Consider the following 22769-nt stretch of genomic DNA (forward strand, 5'->3'; position numbering starts at 1 on the left):
TTGTCACACTGCTGTGCTAATTCTGCTAACATGCTGCTGTGCAGGTAACTCACACACCTACACATCACAAGACACTGAAACTAGTACATTTACTCTACTTAGAGATGTCTGTACTACAGTGTTACTGATTCCCATTATCCTTCATATTGGTGATGTTGAATATTCACTATCACAGATATGAAAATGTTTGAATCACAGTCTGACTTCAGGATGTTTCTTTCCAGGTCAGTTTCAGGTAGTTGGTCCGTCTCAGCCGGTAATTGTAACGATTGGTGAGGACATTATTTTGCCGTGTCATCTCAAGCCGGTTGTGGATGCTGTTGGTATGACGATTGAGTGGGCGAGACTTGACTTGAGCCCCAGATTTGTCCATGTGTGGCACCAACGTAAAGACCTTCATGTTAACCAGCATCCATCCTACAAAGGAAGAACATCAATGTCCATCAACAGACTGCAGCACGGAGACATCTCACTGACACTCACCAAAGTCAAAATCTCTGATAATGGATTGTACAGATGTTACTTACCAGATGGGAAGAAGGACTCTACTGTTCAGCTTGTTGTTGGTAAGTAAGTAATGTGTGTATTATTATTATATTTATTATTGTTGTCGATAAGTGCCCTGGCATTAGTATTTATCCACCAGCCTGACCCTACATCCCATTGTGAGAAATAATGCTATACTATACTATACTACTATATTTATTAACACAGAGAATGTTTCTGGGGAAATTTTCAAAAATAAATACTGTAACATAAAAACCAGGTGTTAAAGGTTTAAAACAAAGATATTTATTAAATAATAGATCGAATTGTCTTGACAAAAGGAGCTGAGGAAGCAAGGCCACATGGACACTGTTCAAAACAAAAGAAGAAAAATAACAGAAAGAGAAGTCTCTTTAAACAGAGTCTATTTTATCTAAGTTCAACAAACCGAGAAAGAAAATCCTCACTGTCTAATTTAATACTTCATAACAAAGAACTCATTAATAACAGCAGCCCTGGGTGTTGGTTAGCACAGTTGGTAGAGCAGCTACCTCATGTTCGAAGACTCAGTCCTTGCCACAGAGACCAACCTTTGCTGCATGTCATTCCTCATCTCTCTCTCCTCACATTCCTGTCACTCTTCAGCTGTCTCCACACAGTAAAGTTTAAAAAAACAGCAACTAATGAATTTAACAGAAATATTCTCTAAGCATAATCAATCCAATGTATAAACTAAACCCTGTAACAAATGACAATATCCTCCACAAACACTGCACGGGTTAACCACCTTTACATAGGACAAAACTCCACACACCGCAATATATAGGGCCAAGACAGTGGCAGCCGTAACATATGCAAATATATACGTAAATCATACATTTGTTGTTAGTTAAATTCTTGAATATGGACTATGTTACACTACCACCTTCAACAGGAACCAATTGAACACGATGTGCCAGTTGAGGAAGAAATGATTACGGCTATATGTAAAGACTCCTTATATGGGGTGCCGTTTGTAAAGCGTCTCGCTCTGAAAATAACAGCAACATTTTGTCACATTTAGCTAAAAACAATGTTTAAAAAACTGGTTTGAATTTTTGAGAGTCACTTTTTTGCACATTTAGAACAATATTTGTGAACTTAGAGATATTTTAAATATTTAAATCCAAATGTTAAATGTAAAATCTAAATGCTAAATCTAAATCTAAATGTTAAATATAAATCTAAATGTTAAATATAAATGTAAATGTTAAATATAAACCTAAATCTAAATGTTAAATATAAACCTAAATCTAAATCTAAATGTTGAAGCTAAATGTTGAAGCTAAATGTGTCTAAATGTGTTTTTTAAACATTGTTTTTAGCTAAATGTGACAAAATGTTGCTGTTATTTTCAGAGCGAGACGCTTTACAAACGGCACCCCATATCCTTAAGCTACTGAAACTTCTCACTCTGTTCATCAGGCATTGCTTCCTCGCTGGTCATCAATTTAGCAGGGATTGACAAATCCTCTGGTGAAGTGGTTCTACAGTGTGAGTCTAAAGGCTGGTATCCAGAGCCTGAGGTGTTCTGGCTGGACGCTGAGGGAAACCTCCTCTCTGCTGGACCTACAGAGACAGTCAGAGGTCCTGATGACCTCTATACTGTCAGCAGAAGATTGACTGTGGAGAAGAGCGACAACTTCACCTGTAGAGTCCAACAGAAGAACATCAACCAGACCAGAGAGACACACATCTATATCCCAGGTAAATATCTTTTCTAAATGTACAATGATGATGTGATCACAGTTTCAGCTCAAACAGCTGATGTATAATTTTATTTAAATGTAGTTACACTTTTTGCTTTATTATTTCAGATGATTTCTTCGTGGCACCACCTAGTTCTGCTCCTTATATCAGCATCAGCTTGGTTGTTTGCTTCATAGGTACTCTTGCAGTTGTCTTTGCTGTGTGGAAATGGAGGCAAAACAAAATCAGTAAGTGACAAATTAAATAATTTTAACTCTTCAGACCCCATCGCACCTGTAATTTTAAAATCAAAAATAAATATATATATATTCTGTACGAAATGTTAATTTCAGTGAGGGTTCTCCGGGAACTGCAACAACATTCAAGAATTCTAAAGAGGTCTAGTTCACTCATTTTGAAATGTAAAATTTAAAGTTTTTGCAGCAATAAAAAAAAAAAAAATGCAAACCCATGTTTAAAATGTTTTGAATTAAATTGTTTCTAAATTGTGTTCTATAGGAGAGGTCACAACTGTCACATTAGAGCTGTCAACTCAACAGTTTTTTGTCTCTGTGTGCAATCAGAAATCAATGAGGAATCAAAGATTTTTTTTGTTTTCTTTCAACAGAAAAACAGCAGCTGAAGAAAACTGAAGAAGACATGGTTAATAAACTGAAGAATCAGAAAGTTCAACTGAATGAGCTAAAGAAAAAGGTAAAGGAACAGGTGGAAAACAAGGAGGAGAAGTTTAATTCATTGTTGAAGGAAACAAAAGAGGATGAAAAATCAATCATGGATCAATACAATGAGCTGAAACAAATCGCACATGAGTTCAAAAATGAGTTGACTGAAACAGAGGAGGTACTCGACAAACTAGTACTGGAAACAGATAAACTATTAGCGACTACACAGAATACAAAGAAGAAGAAGGAAGAAAAGAATCGCATGAAAGAAGAAAAAAGAACAATGTTGAGTTCATCACCATAGTAATAGAATGTTCTATACACTTTTACTTTATGACACTAATACAACCTATGGAAGGCTTCTTGTTAAATAACAGTTCTGTTTTTTTTGTTGTTTTTTTTGTTTTTGCCAATTGAAGTTTTAAACATGTTGAACTCTCTGAATTGTCTTCTGCATAAAACACTGTTTATATTGTTTGCTCATAATCAATGCTCTTCATTTTTATCACACAAACAGTTTAAACTTTTTTTAAAATTCAATTCAAACAGCTTGGCTGTAGCTGCTGTTATGAAGCTATAAGTGTGCATAATCCTTGAATAAGTATGTAAAAAAATGTAATAAAGCATATTACGAAAATATATAATATTATTATTGTACATTATGTTAATTATATATATCACACACACACACACACACACACACACACATATATATATATATATAAATGATTTAACTTATGATGATTGATTTAACTTATTAATGTCTCTAAACTGTCTCTATGCTGTAAAGCATCATGTTGGTTGTTGACCACAGTGAATGCCAAAAGCTGCAGCAGCTGTTTTCTTATATAATGTTTATAACTGTCTTCTTATAACCAGTTTCAGACGTGGGGACAGAAAGATCAGGTGGTTTAACTGTTAGCTGCTACAGTCAGAATAAAGATCTGCAAACAGCTTTCTTCACTCTCTATTTTGGTTCTTAAAGAAAAAAAGTAATTGTTCTGTTTCCAAATACACAGCCCTGATGCTGTCTGAATGTACCCTAAAGGTTTATATAATGTTTGAGGGTTATCTCTAATTTATCTTTATTTTGTCGGCCATACTGACAATACAAGTCATCCAAACAAAATGACCAATGAATGGTTTTCTGATCTGACCAATAGCAGCAGGAGGATATAGAAATCACCATTTGAAAACAACATTTTTTTATCTAACATATGGTTTGATCAGGAACAAAAACTACATGGTGGGGTCAGGGAAAGATCATGGTTCCGGTTCATGTTAGGCTAACTCATCATGAACCATTCAGGAAACAGTTGTGGTCATGGTTGAAAAAAACAATACTGTCAGAAATGGGAAGTGAATTGTGGCCTCTTGTGTCAAAGTCTTGACAGTTTGTCGACCATTGACCCAAAACCAGTCACAAGACTTCTGCTAGAGGTGTTTGTCAGTTAAAAAAAAACATGGAGGGTTTTTCCAAACTGGACTTGTAGTAGTGCTATACATGGTTCAGGGGACTGGGCCTATGATCTTTTGTACATGGAATGGTCTGTGTATTGCAATCTGACCAGAATTGATCCTGAGGATAGAAAATCTGAAATCAGTCCCACTCTGCCCTCTGCAGTCATTGAGCCACTTTTAGTTCTAAGTGCTAAAGATGACAAAGATATAACCTCTAATCACAGCTCAGTTTTTCGTTTACATAAGAACAAACAGTTCTTATACAGTTGGCAATAATATAATACCGATGTCATAGAATGAAGAACATTCTACAAACTGTAAAGTTGTATCTCACAGACAAAGTAGATATATTTGGAAGTTCATGTTACTTGAAGAAAACAATCTAAAAAATTCTGAACAGTGAAAAATGGAGTTGAAATGAAACTTTATTTATGGCTCTTTAATCTCATTATTATGGAAAACATGGAGTAAAGAATTATAAAATGACAGGATGCATTGAATTACAAACAATACAAAACACAGGAGAATAAAAAACTAGGACTATGTACAATCACCGTACTTTTTTTTTCAACACACACCCGAAAGCTACAGTAGCTTACCACGAGTAGATGAATTCAAAAATAAGTGTATTAGATCTTCAGCTGCATTTTTCCACATTTTGAGGAGAACACTTTGTAAAATGCAAAACAAGAACAAAAATGGAATGTTGGAGTAAAGTAAATAAAGTTATTTATTGACCTCCTTCATCTTGGCCTTCAGCGCTTTCTTCTGATTCTCCATTTCTTTCTCCGCTTCCGTCATCCTCTGCCTCTCCTTTTGGAGCTCCCTATGTACTGAAGTTAGTTTTTATGTCTTGTAACTGTAAAATGAAAGACAAAAGAAAAGAGACTCATTGTGAGAAGAGAAAAGATGTGAGATGAGCACTCTAAGTGAAGTATCTGACTAAACACCTTCACCAAATGTGCAGTTCATTTGTTTGTGTTTATGTCAAAGAGTTACCACTGTATCACTCTATAACATTTAGTATGATAACTCTGAATGACAAAGTTTACCACAAGCTGTGAGCCATCTTTGATTTTCATATCTAATCTTAAAATATTTTGGTTCTTTGTGTGGTTAATGTTGATATGAATATATTTATTCATATGAATATAGGATTAATCTAAGGAGAAACTGTGAGAAGAAAAAAGTCAGATGGTTTGAAAATAAACACAATTAGTGGTGGAGAAATTGTAGCTCATATGACATGTGAAAAAAGGCCCTGATGTATGCAGCATTTAAATTTAAATAGTTTCTCTAGTTTGATCTTCAGGTGAAGTAGAGTCACCTAAAGACGCCCCAAGTGGTGGAAATTGGCAGTTCCACCTCATCCTTGCTGACCCTCAACACCGGTGCTTCACACAGCTGTTCTCCCTCATAATCTGTGCTACATGTTACTGAGTACAACTGAGATAAACATGATGATGAGACATCTGAATGAATCCAGAAGGATGAAGATGAAGACATGAACCTCTTTGTTCTTCTCCAGTTTTTCCTTCAGGGTCTGCAGCTCGTTCTCGTTCCTCTCCTTCTCTTCACGGAGCTGCTGCAGTTGAGTTTCCAACTGGAAGGAGAGAGAGAAGGTTCAGAGAGACAAAGTTCATCTATTAGTAGTTTATATCTTTTTATACAGTGATACATGACAACCCTTTCAATTTGAATACAGTGTATAATAAACATATTTTTATTCTATTTTGATGTATTTTATTTATATCACTCAATGTTTTACTTAAAATGTAATTGTATTAAATTTCTTTATTTTCTGTGTCTTACACTCTTACTGTAACTCTGAATGCTGAGCTGATGAGCTAAATAATTAGCTTAAGGTGCCACGTTACTGATTACAAGTGATATAAACATGCTCTTTGATTTCCAACTGGAAAGACAGAAAGAAGGTTAAGAGAGGCAAACAGAGACATGTTCATCTATTTAACATTTTAAACAAACTGTCATCTGTGACACAAAAATCTGTCTGCTTTTGGTCTGTACCCCATTGGACCTGGTCTGTACTTTGTAATTGACCTGCACAAACAAATCAATATCAATAAAACATGAACCTCTGTTCTCAGGTCTTCCAGCTCCTTGTTCAGCGTCTGCTTCTCCTCTGTGAGCTTCTTGACCTGATGAGAGAAAAGAGAGACAGAAGATGAGAGACCTTTTCTACTATTAAAGTGTGTGAGTTAAAAAAACAGTAAGACATGATATGAAGATACTCCATGGTCTGACTTGTGCAGCATTTTAATCAGCATGCGAGTTGCAAAAAGTGGCATGTCAGTGCCAGATTGTCTTGTCTGGGGGGGAACACTGGTTAAAGACACACAGGAGGGAAGGGACACAGGTGAAACACATAACGGTGGGGACAGGTAATCACACAGGGAACAAGAAGAGAACACAGAGATAAGACTATCAAAATAAAACAGGAAACTGACGCATGACAGACCCTGACAACTGTACTGACAAGTCCACTTTGCACTTGAGGTTTCATGCTTCTTTGTCTTCAGATGAACAGTGTATGAATAATTAAAACAGTGTTTTCAAAATATTAACAGCATTTTTTTTTACCCATCATTTAAAGACATGTAAAAATGTGGTTGACTGAGGTCTGAATGTGACCTTCAGAATTCCTTTGTGTGTATGTTACCTTGACAAAAGTGTGTGAGGAGAAGCTGGAAAATCAAAACACAGAGAGTTCTGGCCAGAGACTGAAGTCCATTCCTCTGGGGAAACATCCTGGAAACCTGAAACCAGTGATACACTATATAAAAATGTTTTATGCTAAAAGTACTCTTGTGTTCTAACTTCAAACCTCATATCATATACGTAATAATTTCCTACTTACAAATGACAGATATCTTTGTAATGCATCTGTATGTAAAGCATATAATAAGATTACATGTGGTGTAATTTCATTTTTCTTGCCAACGTGACATGGTCTGGTCGGTTCTTTAATACATTTTGCCAGATGTCTTGATTTATTTTAGTGATTCCTCAAAAAGGGCTGAAAAACATAATTAAAAATGCTAATTACATAAAAATAATTATTTCACTAAACACTTGAAATACATTTTATACTTTCAATCTTGTTCACCTAAAAGGTTTTAACATTCCCTGTTCCGGAGCATTACAAGAAATCAACTGTGAACATGACCGGTTTCCACTGTTAGTAAAGTGATACTGTGTTTTGCAGTAGAAGTTAGTTGAAACATGTAGAAAAAGCACAAAAAAAATTGGAAGACGACGTACCTGGTGCGTGGTGTGTCGGTTGTCCTGTCGACTGCATGAACAGAGTCTGTAAATCATTGATAGGGTCTGACCTTATCTCACTCTGATGTATCAACTGCCAAGTACTCATACACTACATGTAGTCTGTATTGCAAATTATATAGTAACAGCTCATGTATTTATCGCTCTAAACCTTAAAGTATAGTCATTTAGTGTTACACATGTATCGTCTCTGGTGTGGAATAAAACAACAAAGTCAAAGTCAAAACCACAAAGAAAGGATTAGCAGAATAATTAGTTAATAGAAAACAACTGATTAGAATTAAAATGCAAGTTCAAAGACTTTAACTCCAGATTTACCATTAACTATTTAATTATAAGCCAGACATGACAGTTTATAAATTAAACTTAAACTTTAATGACAGCATGGGTCTGCTTTTCAGTTTCACTTTGAGTGTGAACGGCTGACCTTTAAACCTGTTGCCACGAGTATAAAATTATACAGCAGCAATCAAAACTAGTGGTTATATTGGCAGTTTGTGAACAAATGGCAGTTTTCAAAGGTCTCATATTTTACTACAGAACACGATGTAGTCAGTTTGGTTTTTGGTCTTTCTCTGTAGAGTGAGTGAATGATGCAGACACTGACTCATTTAAAAAGTGCCACAGAAGCTTTGATAATAGATAGGTGTAAGCTTACATTATAACCCTGACTGCAGTGTTCACTGGTAAATTGGGTCATTTGTGTCATTGTAGTGCATCTGCAGCAGCACTGAGTGCTGCAGTGAATGCCAGCAGGAGTATCAGATTGGCCTTGTAATGCACTTATTTGTACAATAAGAATTTTTTTTTTTTTTACTCAAGGTTCTACATATATAGACACAAAACACACACACACACACACACACACACACACACACACACACACTATGTGGATGTGTGCAAAGTGAGCAAGTGAAAAATTATCATAGAGTAAAAAAGTAATTTATGGACAAACGTTTCAGTTGGTTCAGTCAACCCAAGGTTCACCCGTCACAGTCAAATCTTTTAGGAAACACCGAGACGAATCAAAGAGTGTAACATGTCCATTAATAATTTCCATTACTCTTGTAACGTTCTACGTTGACACCTTGTGGCCAAAACTCATAACAGCAGTTCCATTAATTCCATTAAGTTTCATTAACACAAGGCAATTTGTTCTTTAAGGTCTTGCCCAAGGACCCTCGAATACGAAGAGCTAACAATCAACTTATCAATTCTAGGACTACAACAGCCACCCTAGGTTAAGACAACTGTAGGAATATTTGAGCCAAGAGATGGTTGACTCACTTGTGCGAGTGCTCATAACTTCAAAGACTAACAGACTACGATGAGGTCACAGTGTCTCTGTCTCTCACTTTAGCATCAAGACAAGAAAAAAACTGAACAGGAAGAGGAAGTTCTTGTGTATATACTTGAGTTGTCTAATGCTCAGACAGTCAGCAGGAAGACACGATGAAGGTCACAGCTCTCTGCTTCGGACTGTGTGAGTACTGAGTCTCAAGTTTTATACTTTTTGCTGAGTTTTAAATCCTGTAGTTCAAATCAGTTATGTTTAATATTCAAATTTGCTTCTTTGTTCATCCAGTGATGCTCCATTTCACTCTGCTGAGTGCACAAGCTCAGAACAGTCACGCTCAGAAAAGTGGTAAGAGACAAAAAGAAATTCCTAAAGATGCTCTAACATTTTGTTTGTTTTTTCTGCATCACTATCTTATCATCCTAGTTTCAGATGCAGTTTTTCTTCGGATCATCCCAAATAGACTGCAACACTTTCAATCTCACCCTATTTCTTTCGACTGTGGGAGGTCTGATGGCTTGGCTCAACTCAGAGTGATCAGGAGTTCTAATGGATATAAATGTAATATAGATATGACGCTAACAGAGTCCTCATGCACCATTGAAAGAGCCTATCTAGACGACAGTGGAGAATACTGGTGTGAGACTACAGGACAAGAGAGAAGTAACAGTGTCAACATCACAGTCACTAGTACGTTTATTTTTAAAGCTTCTGTGTTCAAATTCACTGAAAATTATCCTACAGATGAGGTGGACCTTTACCTGAGGTGACTTTCTCTCATTACTGTGAGGCACAGTACAACCGCAAAACAGAATGTAATTATTTATCCACTTTAGACCAATTTCAAATATTTCCATTTAGTATTTCAGTATTTATTTTATACTATGCAGATATACATTTTTATTTTACTTGTTTCATATGTGCGCTTTTTATTTTATTTTTTAATTCTGTGCATGTTACCATCAAACACAAATACCTGTTAATATTATTGAGTTTTCTATCATGAGTAACTCCAGATTTGTACATAAAACATATGACTAATATTTTATTTTCTTAACATGTTCTTCAGATGGTTTGGTAATCTTGGAGAGTCCTATTCTCCCTGTGACGGAAGGAAACAATGTGATTCTGCACTGCCGGACCACAGAAACTTGGTCCAATCGCTCAGTCGATTTCTACAAGGATGGTGTTCCTATGGCGGGAAGTCCTGTGAAAGGGATGTCTATTAAAAATGTTTCCAAGTCTCATGAAGGCCTCTACAAGTGCAGCATTTCTGGTCTTGGAACATCACCAGTAAGCTGGCTGGCTGTGAGAGGTGAGTCACAACAGTGTCAAGAAACAAAATAAGGATGATATTTTGCTAGATGTACAGTATAGCAGAGATGGGTGCAGATTATACATGGTGATGGTGGCCCTACTTATGTAAAATCCAGTTGTCTGATGCTGATGCTTCATACAATCCAGCACCATGCGAACAACACCATCCATAAAGGCTATAGACTTTTGAGACTTTTTGTCTCTGGAACAGCCTGCCTGTGGATCTGAGATACTGCACCTCTGTAAACATTAAAAAAAAAACAACTTAAGACTTATCTTTTTAAGCCTGGCTTTTACTTAAGGTCACGCCATTCACTGCTGAGTTTTTAGGTCCTGATCATTCCCTGTTAGTTTTTGTCTCTGGTGCTTATTTACTGTACAGGTCTCATTTACTTTTAACATTTAATTTAATTATTGTATTGTTTTATTTATATATTTTTTTATTTACTGTATTGCAGTTTTTTCTGTTATTTTTTTTTTTTATTATTTGTATGAAACTGTTCTTAAGTTGTGCTTTTTACCTTATAGGGTTTTAAAAAATGTTTTTATTTGTGTCGTTATAGTTTTATGCTTCTTATTTTTGTTCTAATTTGTAGTCTTTATGCAACTGCCCTGTTGCCTAAAGAACTGTTCGATCATCTATTTCTGTTTTTATTCTGCTCTGTGAAGCACTTTGGGCTGCAATTCTGTAGGAAAGGTGCTATATAAATAAATAAAGTTGAGAAATAATGACAGAGTTGAAAATTGGATGCTTAGTGCCAGTTTCCCGTTGCATACCTTTCATATATACAATTATTTCACTATTGTTTAAATACATAAATATTTGTTGAGTGTTTAAAAAAATACAATTTCCATTCATTGTGTTGTTTGTATTATAACAGCAAAAAACATTTGTCATCTTTCCATCCTTTCATGAAGAGACCCTCTCCGATAACTCTGACACTCCACATGTCTTCATTCTGCTGTGGGTTGCTGTCATTGTGTTAACAATTGCTCTGGTGGTGGGATTCCTTCAAATCAGGAAACACAGAGGTACAGACAAGTAGCTATTTCACAAATATTGCATGTAAATAATTGCCAAAGAAACACTTGAAACAAGAAAGCAACTGTGGCTGTCAATGAAACAGATAGCAACCCAACTCCAACCCTCACCAACAACAACCCTCAGGCCAGCCTGTTCATGACAAAGTTACCAACTGCCAGTTGAGCAGTCTTTGTGACCAAAGGACCTGACATCCATACTCCAAAAATGAACCCTCTTTCATTCATTTCTCTTGCTATCTTCATACAAAATCTGGAAATGATTGGATGTTAGTAATGGTACCGTGAAGTGCACATGTCTATATGAAATGTTAATGTACTCAATTCATGTACTCCTACTGTTTATGTTTCAGTGTCTGGAGATGGCGTTACAGAAGATGAAAGCAGTGTGACGTATGCAGTTGTCGTCATAAAACAGAGAAAGGACAAAGGTTTACTTGCCTTCAGATGTAGATTTTTATTGTTTAAACCTGATGTGAGAATTACACAAAGTATTAAAGTGTATTTAAAAAGAAAAAAATATTTTATGTAACTGAAAGAAATTTAAAATAGTCATGTTGAAAGTGGTAGTTGAGATGTCACTCGTCTGAGACGTGCTGCACCCGTGGAGTTCATTTTTAATCTTCTCACTGTTAAATGTGCATGTGTTTTGTTTTAGATTCTGCAGGTGCTGCTGATCATTTAAGCACATGCATCGAGACAAACCAACCACAGCACCAAACCACAGAGCTATAGTGAGTATTTATAATTAGCTCTTCTGCATCTCTCAGTCTCATACTCGCTCTCTGTAGGAGTCCTCATTTGAACCGGTTGACTCTGATCATAAGTGAGACTCCACAAGCTGTCCGGTCTAGTTGCCTTATTGAAATTAATGTTGATTGTTGTTGATTTTTCAATTTTACAAATATATAAATAGCTAAATATTTAAAATTTCAGCATCATTGCTCACCAATTTTGCAGGTAGAAATGGAAGTTTACATGAAGGTGTACAGATGAAAAACACAAAGGATTACCCTGGCAGTAATTAATGTTCATATAATCTAACTGACATTACCTTGTCCCCTAAAATCTAACATGAAATTATTTTGTTTCTAAAACAGAATCAGGATTATCCAGATCCAGGATGACCCTGGATTCCACCCCAGCCACAGACCCAAATTTGCCAGAAACTGAGATTTTCTATTCTCCTATCTAGAAGGTAAAGCTAATAGTATTTCTGCCCTCCAGCAGCAACTTTCTCTTAATTTGACTAATTTCTCTTTTTAAAGCATTTTTAGTTTCCTGTGTCACCTGTCCTGTGTATTTGTAGAATATTACATTGCATTCATTGTCAAATAACAAGCTCTTTCACTGCTGCAAAAAGTTGTGTAAAATTATTAGAATAGTATCCAACATTCGCATCAGACATTGATTCACTCAGTTGCCAATTTATTAGGTACAAAATAAAATAAATCAACATTACAGCAGATGCATCACACCCTGGACACAGCCTATTTCAACTTCAAAAATAACTCATACTCAAGTAAAAACTAGTTTGGTCAGATAATGAAAAACAACTGTCTCATAAGACAGGAAATACAAAAAATATTCACTTCAAAAGGCAAACAACATTCTTTTTCACATTTTATCTTCATCTATTTTCACTTTTATCTAGGTTGGGTGTCAAACTTCTCTGTGTTACATGTTCATGTTTCCAGTGGCTAAATAGAAATAGAGAAAATATTCACTTCAAAAGGCAAACAACCAATCTTTTTTTTTTCACATTTTATCTTTATCTGTCAAACTTCTGTGTTGAATGTTCATGTTTGCAGTGGCTATTAAACTTTCTCACACTCAGAAAAGGTTAAAAACCACAGAGGTTCTGACTGATGTGAGAACTATTTTAAAAAGGCGAGCTGTGACAGTTTGTGTCATCATATATTTTATTTTAATCTCTACAGGTGCTGGTGACAATTTCTCAGGCACAACCCGCATGAGAAAATGCAGTATATGTTTATATGTAGAAGGCTCTGCAGTAACCACAAAACATTCATTGTTTGATAGTGTAACTTACAGGGTAAATTGTGTCTTGAACCATGTATATTAGGAAATGTTATCACAGAATGTCAAGTCTGTCTGTCTAAATATTCACATTAAACCATCTGTTCTGTTACTGAAACACATGAGTTTTTGTCTGTCCCAAAATACTGCATCCTGAGCTGCTAGCATGGTGATAGACCAATGGTTTCCCACCCGGGGATTAAAACAAGGGGTCATAAGGTTAACAGTAGGGATGTAACGATACACTCAACTCACGACTCGATTCACAATTTTTTGTTCACAATACGATTTTTTCACGATTTTTTTAAATCAAAATGAGCTACAGACAAATTATGACCAAATAAAATTATCTTTTTATTTGTAGGAAAAAATCTCTCTTTACAGAAACTCTCAAACAGTTTGTGTTCTTATAAAAACAACAAGATGATAGCTCATTAACCCTTTAATGAGAGTCCAACAGACAGTAGCTATTTCCCCTGTGTGTATTTAAATATGCCCAAGAAGACCCTTGAAACAGAAAACAACGTGGATGTCAATTGAAACAGATAGCACTCAACTCCAACCCTTACCACCAACAACCCTCATCCAGCCTGTGTAATGACAACACAGTTTACCAACTGCCCGTTGAGCAGTCTTTGTTACCAAAGGTCCTGACATCCATACTCCCAAAATGAACCTCTTTCATTCATTTCCTCTTGCTATGTTCATCAAAATCTGGAAAATGATTGGATGTTTAGTAATGTAACCATGAAGTACACAATCTATATGAAATATTATGTACTCAATTCATGTTACACCTACTGTTTATGGTTTCTCAGTGTCTGGAGATGGGGCTACAGAGATGAAAGCAGTGTGTGACATATGCAGTTTGTCGTGCATAAAACGAGAAAGAACAAAGGTTACTTGCCTTTAGATGTAGATTTTTTGTTTAAACATGATGTGAGATTTACACAAAGTATTATGTGTATGTTTTAAATATTCTTTTTAAGTAACTGAAAGAGTTTAAAATAACATGAGTTTCTGATTCATGAGAGTATGTTCCTGTCGTTGAAAGTGGTGATGTCACGTCTGAGACGCTTGCACCACAGGGCCTGAGTTCATTTTTGAATCTTCTCACTGTTAACTGTACATAGTGTTGTTGTTTTAGATTCCTGCAGGTGCTGCTGATCATTAAACACATGCCTTGAAGACAAAAACACAGCACCAAACCACCAGAGCTATAGGAGTATTTATAATTAGCTCCTCTACGTCTTCAGTCTCGTACTCGCTATCTGTAGGAGTCCTCTTTGAACCTTTGACTCTACCATAAGTAGGATCTCCAAAAGCTGTCCGGTCTAGTTGCCTATAGAAATGAATGTGATTGTTGTTGATTTTTCAAAGCAGATCACAGGTCATCCAGTCCACAGTGACCCTGGATTCCACCCCCAGCCACAGACCCAAATTTGCGAAACTGAGTTTTCTATTCTCCTATCTAGAAGGTAAAGCTAATAGTATTCTGCCCTCCAGCAGCAACTTTCTCTTAATTTGACTAATTTCTCTTTTTAAAGCATTTTTAGTTCTCTCTGTCGTGTCACCTTCATGTGTATTTGTGGAGTACAATGCATTCAGGGGCAAAACAAGCTCGGTCACTGCGCAAAAAGGTGTGAAAATAGGTGGAAAGTAGTCCAACATCACGTCAGACATGATTCACTCAGTTGCCAAGTAGTAGGTACAAAATACAATAAAATCAACAGTACTGCAGGGCATCACACCCTGGACACAGCTATTTCAATTAAAAATAACTCACATCAAGTAAACACATGTCTGGTCAGATAAATAAAAAACACCTGTCTCCATAGACGGAAATAGGAAAATATTCACTTCATCTGTTTTTTACTTTTATCTAGGTTGGGTGTCAAAACCTTGTTAAATGTTCATGTTTGCAGTGGCTATCAAACTTTCTCACACTCAGAAAAGGTGAAAAACCACCAGAGGTTCTGACTGATGCGAAATATTTTAAAAAGGCGAGCTGTGACAGTTTGTCATCATATATTTTATTTTAAGCTCTACAGGTGCTGGTGACAATTTCTCAGACACAACCCGCATGAGAAAATACAGTATATGTTTAATGTAAGAGAGGCGTTCGAGGCTCTGCAGTAACCCAAAACATTCTGGTTTGATAGAGTAGCTTACAGGTAATTGTGTCTTGAACCATGTAATGAGGAATGTTATCACAGATGTGAAGCTCTGTCTGTCTAAAATTCAACATGAAACCTGTTCTGTACTGAAACACATGACTTTTTGTCTGCCCAAAATACTGCATCACTGAGCTGCTAGCATGGTGATAGACCAATGGTTTCCCCACCCGGGGATAAAACGGGGTCCATAGGTTAACAGTAGGGATGTAACGATACACTCCACTCACGACTCGATTCACACTTTTTGTTCACAATACGATTTTTCACGATTTTTTTAAATTAAAATGAAGCTACAGACAAATTATGACCAAATAAATTATTTTTTATTTGTAGTCTTTACAGAGAACTCTCAAACAGTTTGTGTTCTTATTAGGGCTGCCAGCAAGCTCTGATGCTGATTTGCCATTACCTTCAGCTTGTAGTATGGAGCTCGAACTGAAAATAAACACTTAAGATGATAGGTCATTAACCCTTATAAGGAGTCCACGCCCCGGAACGGCGAGGTCCCGCACCGGCGGGGGCAGCCAGCGCCGGAGAGGTCCACGAGGGGATCCCCTGCCCGTGCGGCCGTCCCGACCGAGTAATCCCCGTGCAGTCTGCACGGAAGTTGCAGAGAGTTTGCGGTGATTGGTTAAAATTGCAACACCAGCCCTGAATTCACGGGGATTCACTGAAGTTGCGTTGAAGTTGCAAATCACAACATCGTGAATTCCTGCGAGGGTCGTGTTATGGTATCATTTACGGTCAAGTCAGGCCTGACGCCGATTACCACTACTGCCGGGTGTTTGTGTGTGAGAAAGGCAGACGGCAGTGGAAGCTGCAGCCACAACGTAACCTATTTTAATTATAAAAAAAAAGACGAAAAAGAACACAACCTCATTCTCTTGCAGAATAGCGATTCAGTTTTTCTGTCACCGATGCGAGTCGTCACGCATTTGTACCGATTTTATCGTGTCACGATGCATCGTTACATCCCTAGTTAACCAGGAAGGGGAGCTTTTCATGTGTTTCTCTAAGTTTTTTTTTTTTCTTAGCGGACAGGTTTATTCGACTTATAACTATGTAAGACTTATTAGTTATTTTGACTTTGATTATTTACTTCTTTTCATTAACAGTTTGAATAATGAGACTTAAGAATATAAAAAGAAGTTGTGAATAAAACAAACAAAAAAAGTTTTCTTGAACCATTTTGTACAGTGAAATATGATACTTTAAAACAGTTCGTAGTCTGGTTTGACTTTGTGATTTTAAATTACTTGTTTTGGTTTCTTCAGGGCGAGAGATCAAAGTTCTGCTGTTCTGGCATGTATATGACTTTGGGTTTTATTCGGTTTGCGCTGAATGGTAGTGCACCATGTCACGAATCCAACTTGTTAAGCAAAGTGCTTTGTGACACTTTCTTGTTGGAACAGAGAAAACAACAACTTGAAGTTATTGTTTTTGTGTAGATACTTTAAATGGATTTGAGGTAAGTTAAAAATATATCTCTATATATTATCTATATATATATATATCATATATATCTTATATATATATATATATACACACACACACACATATACACACACACACACACATACGCTGTATAAATAATTACACTGTATGACCAAATGTATGTGGACAACCAATCAAAGTTTGTGGACACTAGAACATTAAATTGACTTTAATGTGCTGCTCCAACATTTAGAATGTGATCTAATTTTCTGCAGGCCAGTCTGTTCTGACCAGGTGTCACTGTGCTGAAGTCCTCTTCAGACCAGGTCTATCTGTTCAACAAGAGCTCTAGTCAGCTCTTAAGTTCATCCACAAGCTGTTTTGGGTGATGGGTTTGAACAAGAAAGGATCAAGCCCATTTTTACCACAAAGAGTTTTATGTGGGCAGGCGTGTGTGTCCCCATACCTTTGGTCATACAGTGTATTTGTCAACTTGTGTCATGTAAGGTGTTGTCAGACCTCTCCAGTGTCACTGTAGAGGGTAACCAGCAGTTGTTTTCCAATGCCCCAGGACTCCAAGCTGGGCAGGTCACCAGGTTCACGCATGAAAGCAAAATTTTTGGCCCAGATCTGAAGAGACCAAACTTCATCGATTTACTATAGAAGTTAGTCAGCAAGTCAAAATCTCTTTAACTTAAATAATAAAAAAGTAATTTGGTTTGAGGATTAACTATAATTGGCTCATTGCAGTGCCAAAATACAGCATAGAAAATCAGCATCCTATTTCACTCAGATGCAGGTTCAGTTAAAGCTTTGAGTGCCTGCAATGACTTTGAGTCACGCTGTCTTCAGGAAGAATTACAGGGAGATTTGAACAAATAAAAAATAAATAAAACAAAAATAAATCAAGAAATAAAGACAAACTCACAGTCACAGTCTGTCCAGGATTTAGGTGGACTCTGCAATCAAATCTGCTTATTATAATGGGTTTTCTGTTGTTGACCTGGATATGTAATTCCCAGTCTTTCATTTGTTGTACCTGCGAGAGAGTTGGGCAGAAGAGTAAGGATGAGACAAACAGAAACTAATAAAATTCAGATTTTATATGAACCATTCTCACAAACATCTTCATTGTAACATGCAGTAGTCTTTGTGGTTTAATTGAGTCACTTTCAATATCTCAGTTTGAAAGTTTCACATGGAAAAATCCTGAATACATTTTAAAGTTATAAAACTTATTGTACATGCTCATATAGTACACACAGTGTTCCTCCACATATCAACAACTTTACCATATCAGACTTGTTTTTGAGACGGACATATTTGCCCTCTTGGTTGATCTTGTCTACAATGATGTGTCCTGTGACTGAGTCCTGACTGGCCAAGCTGGTGCCACAATTCACAAGATTTTGTGCTTCAGATATGGCAGACTGAGAGAGAGGGACAACACACACACACACACACACACACACACACACACACACACAAGTTCTTTGCTTAGTGTATCAGACTTTTTACACTGGGTACTGGGTAAATATTAGGCTCTCCCGTACTGATGTTATGATATGACAGATCTTAAAATATGGTTGAGCCTGTTCATGTCATATAAGAATATTTATGTTGACTGTTATTGAATCCTGAAAAAGGGGTACTCCTAATCAACACTTCAATTCCTAATTCCTTTCCCTTTTTGATCAAAGTGTTTTTGAGTTATTCATTTTACCTCCTCTTATTGTCTTATGATTGTACATTACGTACATGAACATGAAAAATGTTACTGGGAATGGAAAACTTTTTAAAATTGTTTTATCAATTTATAGTTTATCATTTTAAATTGTGTAGTGTTTTGTAAAATATAATTTTGGAATGTATTTAATTTAAAAATATATATATTTTAGAGATGCATCCTCGTACCACTAAAAGGAGGTCACTTTTTTCCATGTCCCTTTTACGTTTCACTTTGTGCTGCTGCAGCTTTATGATTAATCCAACAGCATGGCATTTAGACTCACACAATGTTGAAAGTGACAGAAACATTTTCAGATCTGCTGTAAAAGGTAACTCAGACTTTATAGCACCTTTGTTGCAAAGGTCTTCCTGAAACTGCACTCTGAAGTTGGAACAACACTATTGTCTAAAATATCCTTGTATGTCGTGGCCTTAATATTTTCCTTCATCTCTTCATCTTTCTCATCATCTTCTAAACCAAATGAGAAAAAGCAAGTACTGTATGTGCACAATGTATGTGTGTATCCACATACTTTTGGTCATATGGTGTATTTGTCGATGTGTGTGATGTGAGGTGATGTCAGACCTCTCCAGTGTCTCTGTAGAGCGTGACCAGCAGTCGCTCTCCAGTGCCCCAGCATTCTAAGGTCACCAGGTCAGTGGTTGAGTCAGTGACATCAGATTCTTTGGACCAGATCTGAAATGATCAGTTCATAGATTTACCTCACACACTGTCTTCACGCCAGGAAGGGAGAGAGGAAGAGAAAGATAGAAATATTTGAGTAAGCAAAAAAAAGAAAAGAAAAAAAAACTCACAGTGACAGTGTTTCCAGGACTTAGCCTAAATGACGAGTTAAATGTGTGCATGATGGGTTTTCTGTTGTTAACCTGGATATGTAATTCCCAGCCTTTCATTGACTGGAACTGCAGGACAGAGTGAGGATGAGATGACCTTTTACATGAGCAATTTTTCATAAAAATTTTCAGTGCAACATACAGTAGTCTATCTAGTTTTATTGAGTAATTTTAACTTCAGTATGTGAGTCCTGTCAATCCTGTATAAACTTTGTTCATGTGAAGTTATAAAACTTACTGTTCATGGTCATATAGTACACAGTGTCGATCCACACATCAACAACTGTACCTTCATGGATGTGTTTTTGAGACGAACATATTTGCCCTCTGGGTCGACTTTGTCCACAATGATGTCTCCTGTGGCTGATACCTGACGGGCCATGGCGGTGTGAGAGACTTTCTGAGAATTCTGATCATCAAATACTTTAGATGCACCCGTGGCTGATACCGGACCGGTCATGCTGGTGTGAGAGACTTTCTGAGAATTCTGACCATCAAATACTTTAGATTTGTGAATCTCGGGCTGAAAGAAAAACAACACACACATAAACATTATGGTCTGTGAAGCTGTTGACTAAAAGAAAGGTTCCTCCCTCCAAACAGTAAGGTCTAGACCTGCTCTATTTACAAAGTGTCATAAGATAACTTTTGTTATGAATTGGGGCTATCCACACATCTACAACTTTACCTTCGTGGATATGTTTTTGAGACGAACATATTTGCCCTCTGGGTCGACTTTGTCCACAATGATGTCTCCTGTGGCAGATACCTGACCGGTCATGGTGGTGTGTGAGACTTTCTGAGAATTCTGACGATCAAATACTTTAGATTTGTGAATTTCGGGCTGAAAGAAAGACAACACACACATAAACATTATGGTCTGTGAAGCTGTTTACTAAAAGAAAGGTTCCTCTCTCCAAACAGTAAGGTCTAGACCTGCAAAGTGCTATAAAATAACTTTTCTTGTGAATTGGGGCTATAAAAATAAAATGTATTAAATTGAATTGAAAAAAAGGTACTACCAGTGGTGCACATACTATAGTTTGAGAACCAGTGGTTTAGCTTCAGCTAATGACGATATGATGGATGATAGTTAAAAAGCTTATTTGTTTTACGAACAGCAGCAGTGGCACTCATTGGCAACAATTAATTAATCATGAAGAGGGTCAAAACCAGCAGTAACAGTAACTTTGTATTTATCTCTCGCTCAAAGAAATGGACACAAAGCAAATTAAGCTTTTGTTGTCATTATTTTGCAGCACAGACTGAAATCAGACTCAGAAGCTGCTGGGGGTATATGATTCTCCAGTGTTTTGAAGTAGGGCTGCAGTGTCCATTTTGAACCACTAGATAGTGTTCTCCACAATCTTACATATTTTACCTCTAAAAGAAACATTTGAACGTTGTTTGGATAGATTGTTTATTTTATTATTTTATTTAAAAGCACTGTGGTTTATTTCTTAAATCCCATGGTCAGGATGTAAACTGACTTCTAGAGATTAAAATTGTATGACTTGCACACAGTTTGGCTCAATCTTTCAACTGATTGTGTGTATTAGAGTTGAGGATTCAGATCTTAGAATGTGTTACATAACACAGCTTTGCCTAAAAAGCTATGAACCAGTCAGACAACATCTGGTTGTAATATTCTTGGTGCACAGTTTATTCAAATCAAAGCTGCATTCAGCTGCACTGTCCCTAATGCTGGAAGCCTCTCAGTGCAACCGAGATTAGCTCAGTCTTTTTTGAAAAATAACTTATTGCTCATTAATAATCTATTTAACAATGAGCAATACATCCCATGTAATTGGAAAGTACAAAGTAACTTTAGCTGCTGTTAGTTAATGTTAGCTCAGTTTGTTAACCAGTCTGCTCAGACTGTGAGCTCAGTGTTAGTGTTTGCACTACCTAAGACAAGGAGAATGCTGAAAGGAAGCAGAGTAACTAAGGGAGCTGGGCAATCGTGTAGTGATGAGCTACATCCTTAACTATTATTAATAAATATTATGGCCCTATCATGTATGTGAATGGTGTGGCCAAAATATTAAAAATGTCTCTCAATATAATGTGGTCTAATTTAACATTACTCCATACTACAACCTCAATAATAAACATAAAAGTTAAATTAATACCTCTCTGACAGTGTTAACAAAAGCTGAAATGTTAAGATACATAAAAGTAGAATTTATGGGATTGTACAAGTTTGGGCTAAGACAAATAAATGTGCTGCTGACTAATGGTTAAAGTAAAATGATAAACCTCCTTTTTCCTGGGCCTTGGCTTCTCCTGTAGCTCCTGCGGCTTGTCTTGAGACTGTGAGGAGAAAAAAACATGTAAAACAACAAGATGAGCATTTTTGTACAGCTTTAGATCTCTGTTTGATTTTGGTCTGTACCCTATTGAACATGATCTTGCTATGAATATTCTTCTGCTAGTTCGAGACCATCAACACCAAATGTTGGTCAATGTCATATAAAAACTTAAAATTAAATTCAAAATCTGTTATTTTAAACACCACTGATGTTTGTTTTTATCCTCATTCCCTACCTGAATTTTCCATTCTTCTGAGCTTCGGGTTAAATAAATGAACGTAAATTAAAGCTAGCTCTCTGGAAAAGCTGATCTTGTTGTCTTCTTAATTATTCTTGATGTAGAGTAATTCTATCTTTCTTTCCTAAAATACACTTCAATTTGTCCGCCTTCTTTTTCTTCCTAAAAAGAAAGGTCCTGTTTCTTTACTTACGTGTTTTATCTCCTTTTGCCCTTTTCCCTTGTTGAAAACCTCCTTTTGCACTGTTTCATCTGTCATGAGCTGCTCCATCTCTCCTTCAGTTTTGGTACTGTTAGAGTTACAATTTTCTTCTTTATCAATTTCTGGACTTTTCTTGGTCTCTGTGTGAAAACAAAAGCAGTAAAATTAAAGTGTACAATACATTTTGAGAAGGCATCACAGCCTATGAGACATTTGAGTCTAAAACCAGACATGAAATGGGCTATAAAAATTAGATACCTGACAACTGATTGGAAATAAAAGTAGACAGTCAACATTTTTTGCAACACCATCATTTTTAAATACTTTCATTTTGATTAGAGGATTTATTTATTTATTTAAAATAAAAAACGCACACTTACAAAGAATGGTGATTCATCGGTGACTTACTTATTGTGTTTTGTCTCCATTTCCACACAAAAAAGAGAAGTAACAGAATAGTAGTAAAA

General features: G+C 36.4%; 3 protein-coding genes across 4 annotated transcripts in view; 1 reads left to right on the forward strand and 2 right to left on the reverse strand.

The window, feature by feature from the left end:
* Positions 1–305: 305 nt before the first annotated feature.
* On the forward strand, positions 306–2264 carry LOC104937102 (butyrophilin subfamily 2 member A2). The gene is made up of 2 exons (XM_019276151.2): positions 306–566; positions 1951–2264. The coding sequence occupies exons 1-2, from the start codon at positions 326–328 to the stop codon at positions 2247–2249; spliced, it is 540 nt and encodes a 179-aa protein (XP_019131696.1). The 5' UTR covers positions 306–325; the 3' UTR covers positions 2250–2264.
* Positions 2265–4594: 2330 nt separating this feature from the next.
* Positions 4595–22769, reverse strand: part of LOC109142429 (CD276 antigen-like) — a 39309-nt gene continuing 21134 nt past the window's right edge. For both annotated transcript variants that reach the window (XM_027287593.1, XM_027287592.1), the window contains exons 9-11: positions 6455–6517; positions 5869–5961; positions 4595–5217 (exon numbers count right to left, since the gene is read on the reverse strand). In XM_027287593.1, coding sequence (XP_027143394.1) covers positions 5185–5217; positions 5869–5961; positions 6455–6517 — 189 coding nt within the window. In that variant the 3' untranslated portion in view covers positions 4595–5184. The remainder of the gene's footprint in view (positions 5218–5868; positions 5962–6454; positions 6518–22769) is intronic.
* LOC109138510 (lamin-B1) lies at positions 17421–22763 on the reverse strand. Its single transcript, XM_027287602.1, has 10 exons — positions 22711–22763; positions 22294–22442; positions 21810–21863; positions 20239–20394; positions 19840–20073; positions 19512–19619; positions 19282–19392; positions 18260–18397; positions 17896–18006; positions 17421–17597 (listed from the first exon to the last, which is right to left on the reverse strand). The coding sequence occupies exons 2-10, from the start codon at positions 22369–22371 to the stop codon at positions 17481–17483; spliced, it is 1107 nt and encodes a 368-aa protein (XP_027143403.1). The 5' UTR covers positions 22372–22442; positions 22711–22763; the 3' UTR covers positions 17421–17480.

Source organism: Larimichthys crocea, chromosome XIV (assembly GCF_000972845.2).
Source record: "Larimichthys crocea isolate SSNF chromosome XIV, L_crocea_2.0, whole genome shotgun sequence".
Classification (NCBI taxonomy): Eukaryota; Metazoa; Chordata; class Actinopteri; family Sciaenidae; genus Larimichthys; species Larimichthys crocea.

Excerpts from the sequence above, each read along its gene's own strand:
- LOC104937102 (XM_019276151.2), top strand. The coding sequence starts at position 326 with ATGACGATTGAGTGGGCGAGACTTGACTTGAGCCCCAGATTTGTCCAT. Across the intron at positions 567-1,950 it reads TACTGTTCAGCTTGTTGTTG|GCATTGCTTCCTCGCTGGTC; the intron begins GTAAGTAAGTAA and ends TCTGTTCATCAG.
- LOC109138510 (XM_027287602.1), bottom strand. The coding sequence starts at position 22,371 with ATGGAGCAGCTCATGACAGATGAAACAGTGCAAAAGGAGGTTTTCAAC. Across the intron at positions 20,074-20,238 it reads TCAAAAACATATCCACGAAG|CCCGAGATTCACAAATCTAA; the intron begins GTAAAGTTGTAG and ends TTTTTCTTTCAG. Across the intron at positions 18,007-18,259 it reads TCAAAAACAAGTCTGATATG|GTACAACAAATGAAAGACTG; the intron begins GTAAAGTTGTTG and ends ACTCTCTCGCAG.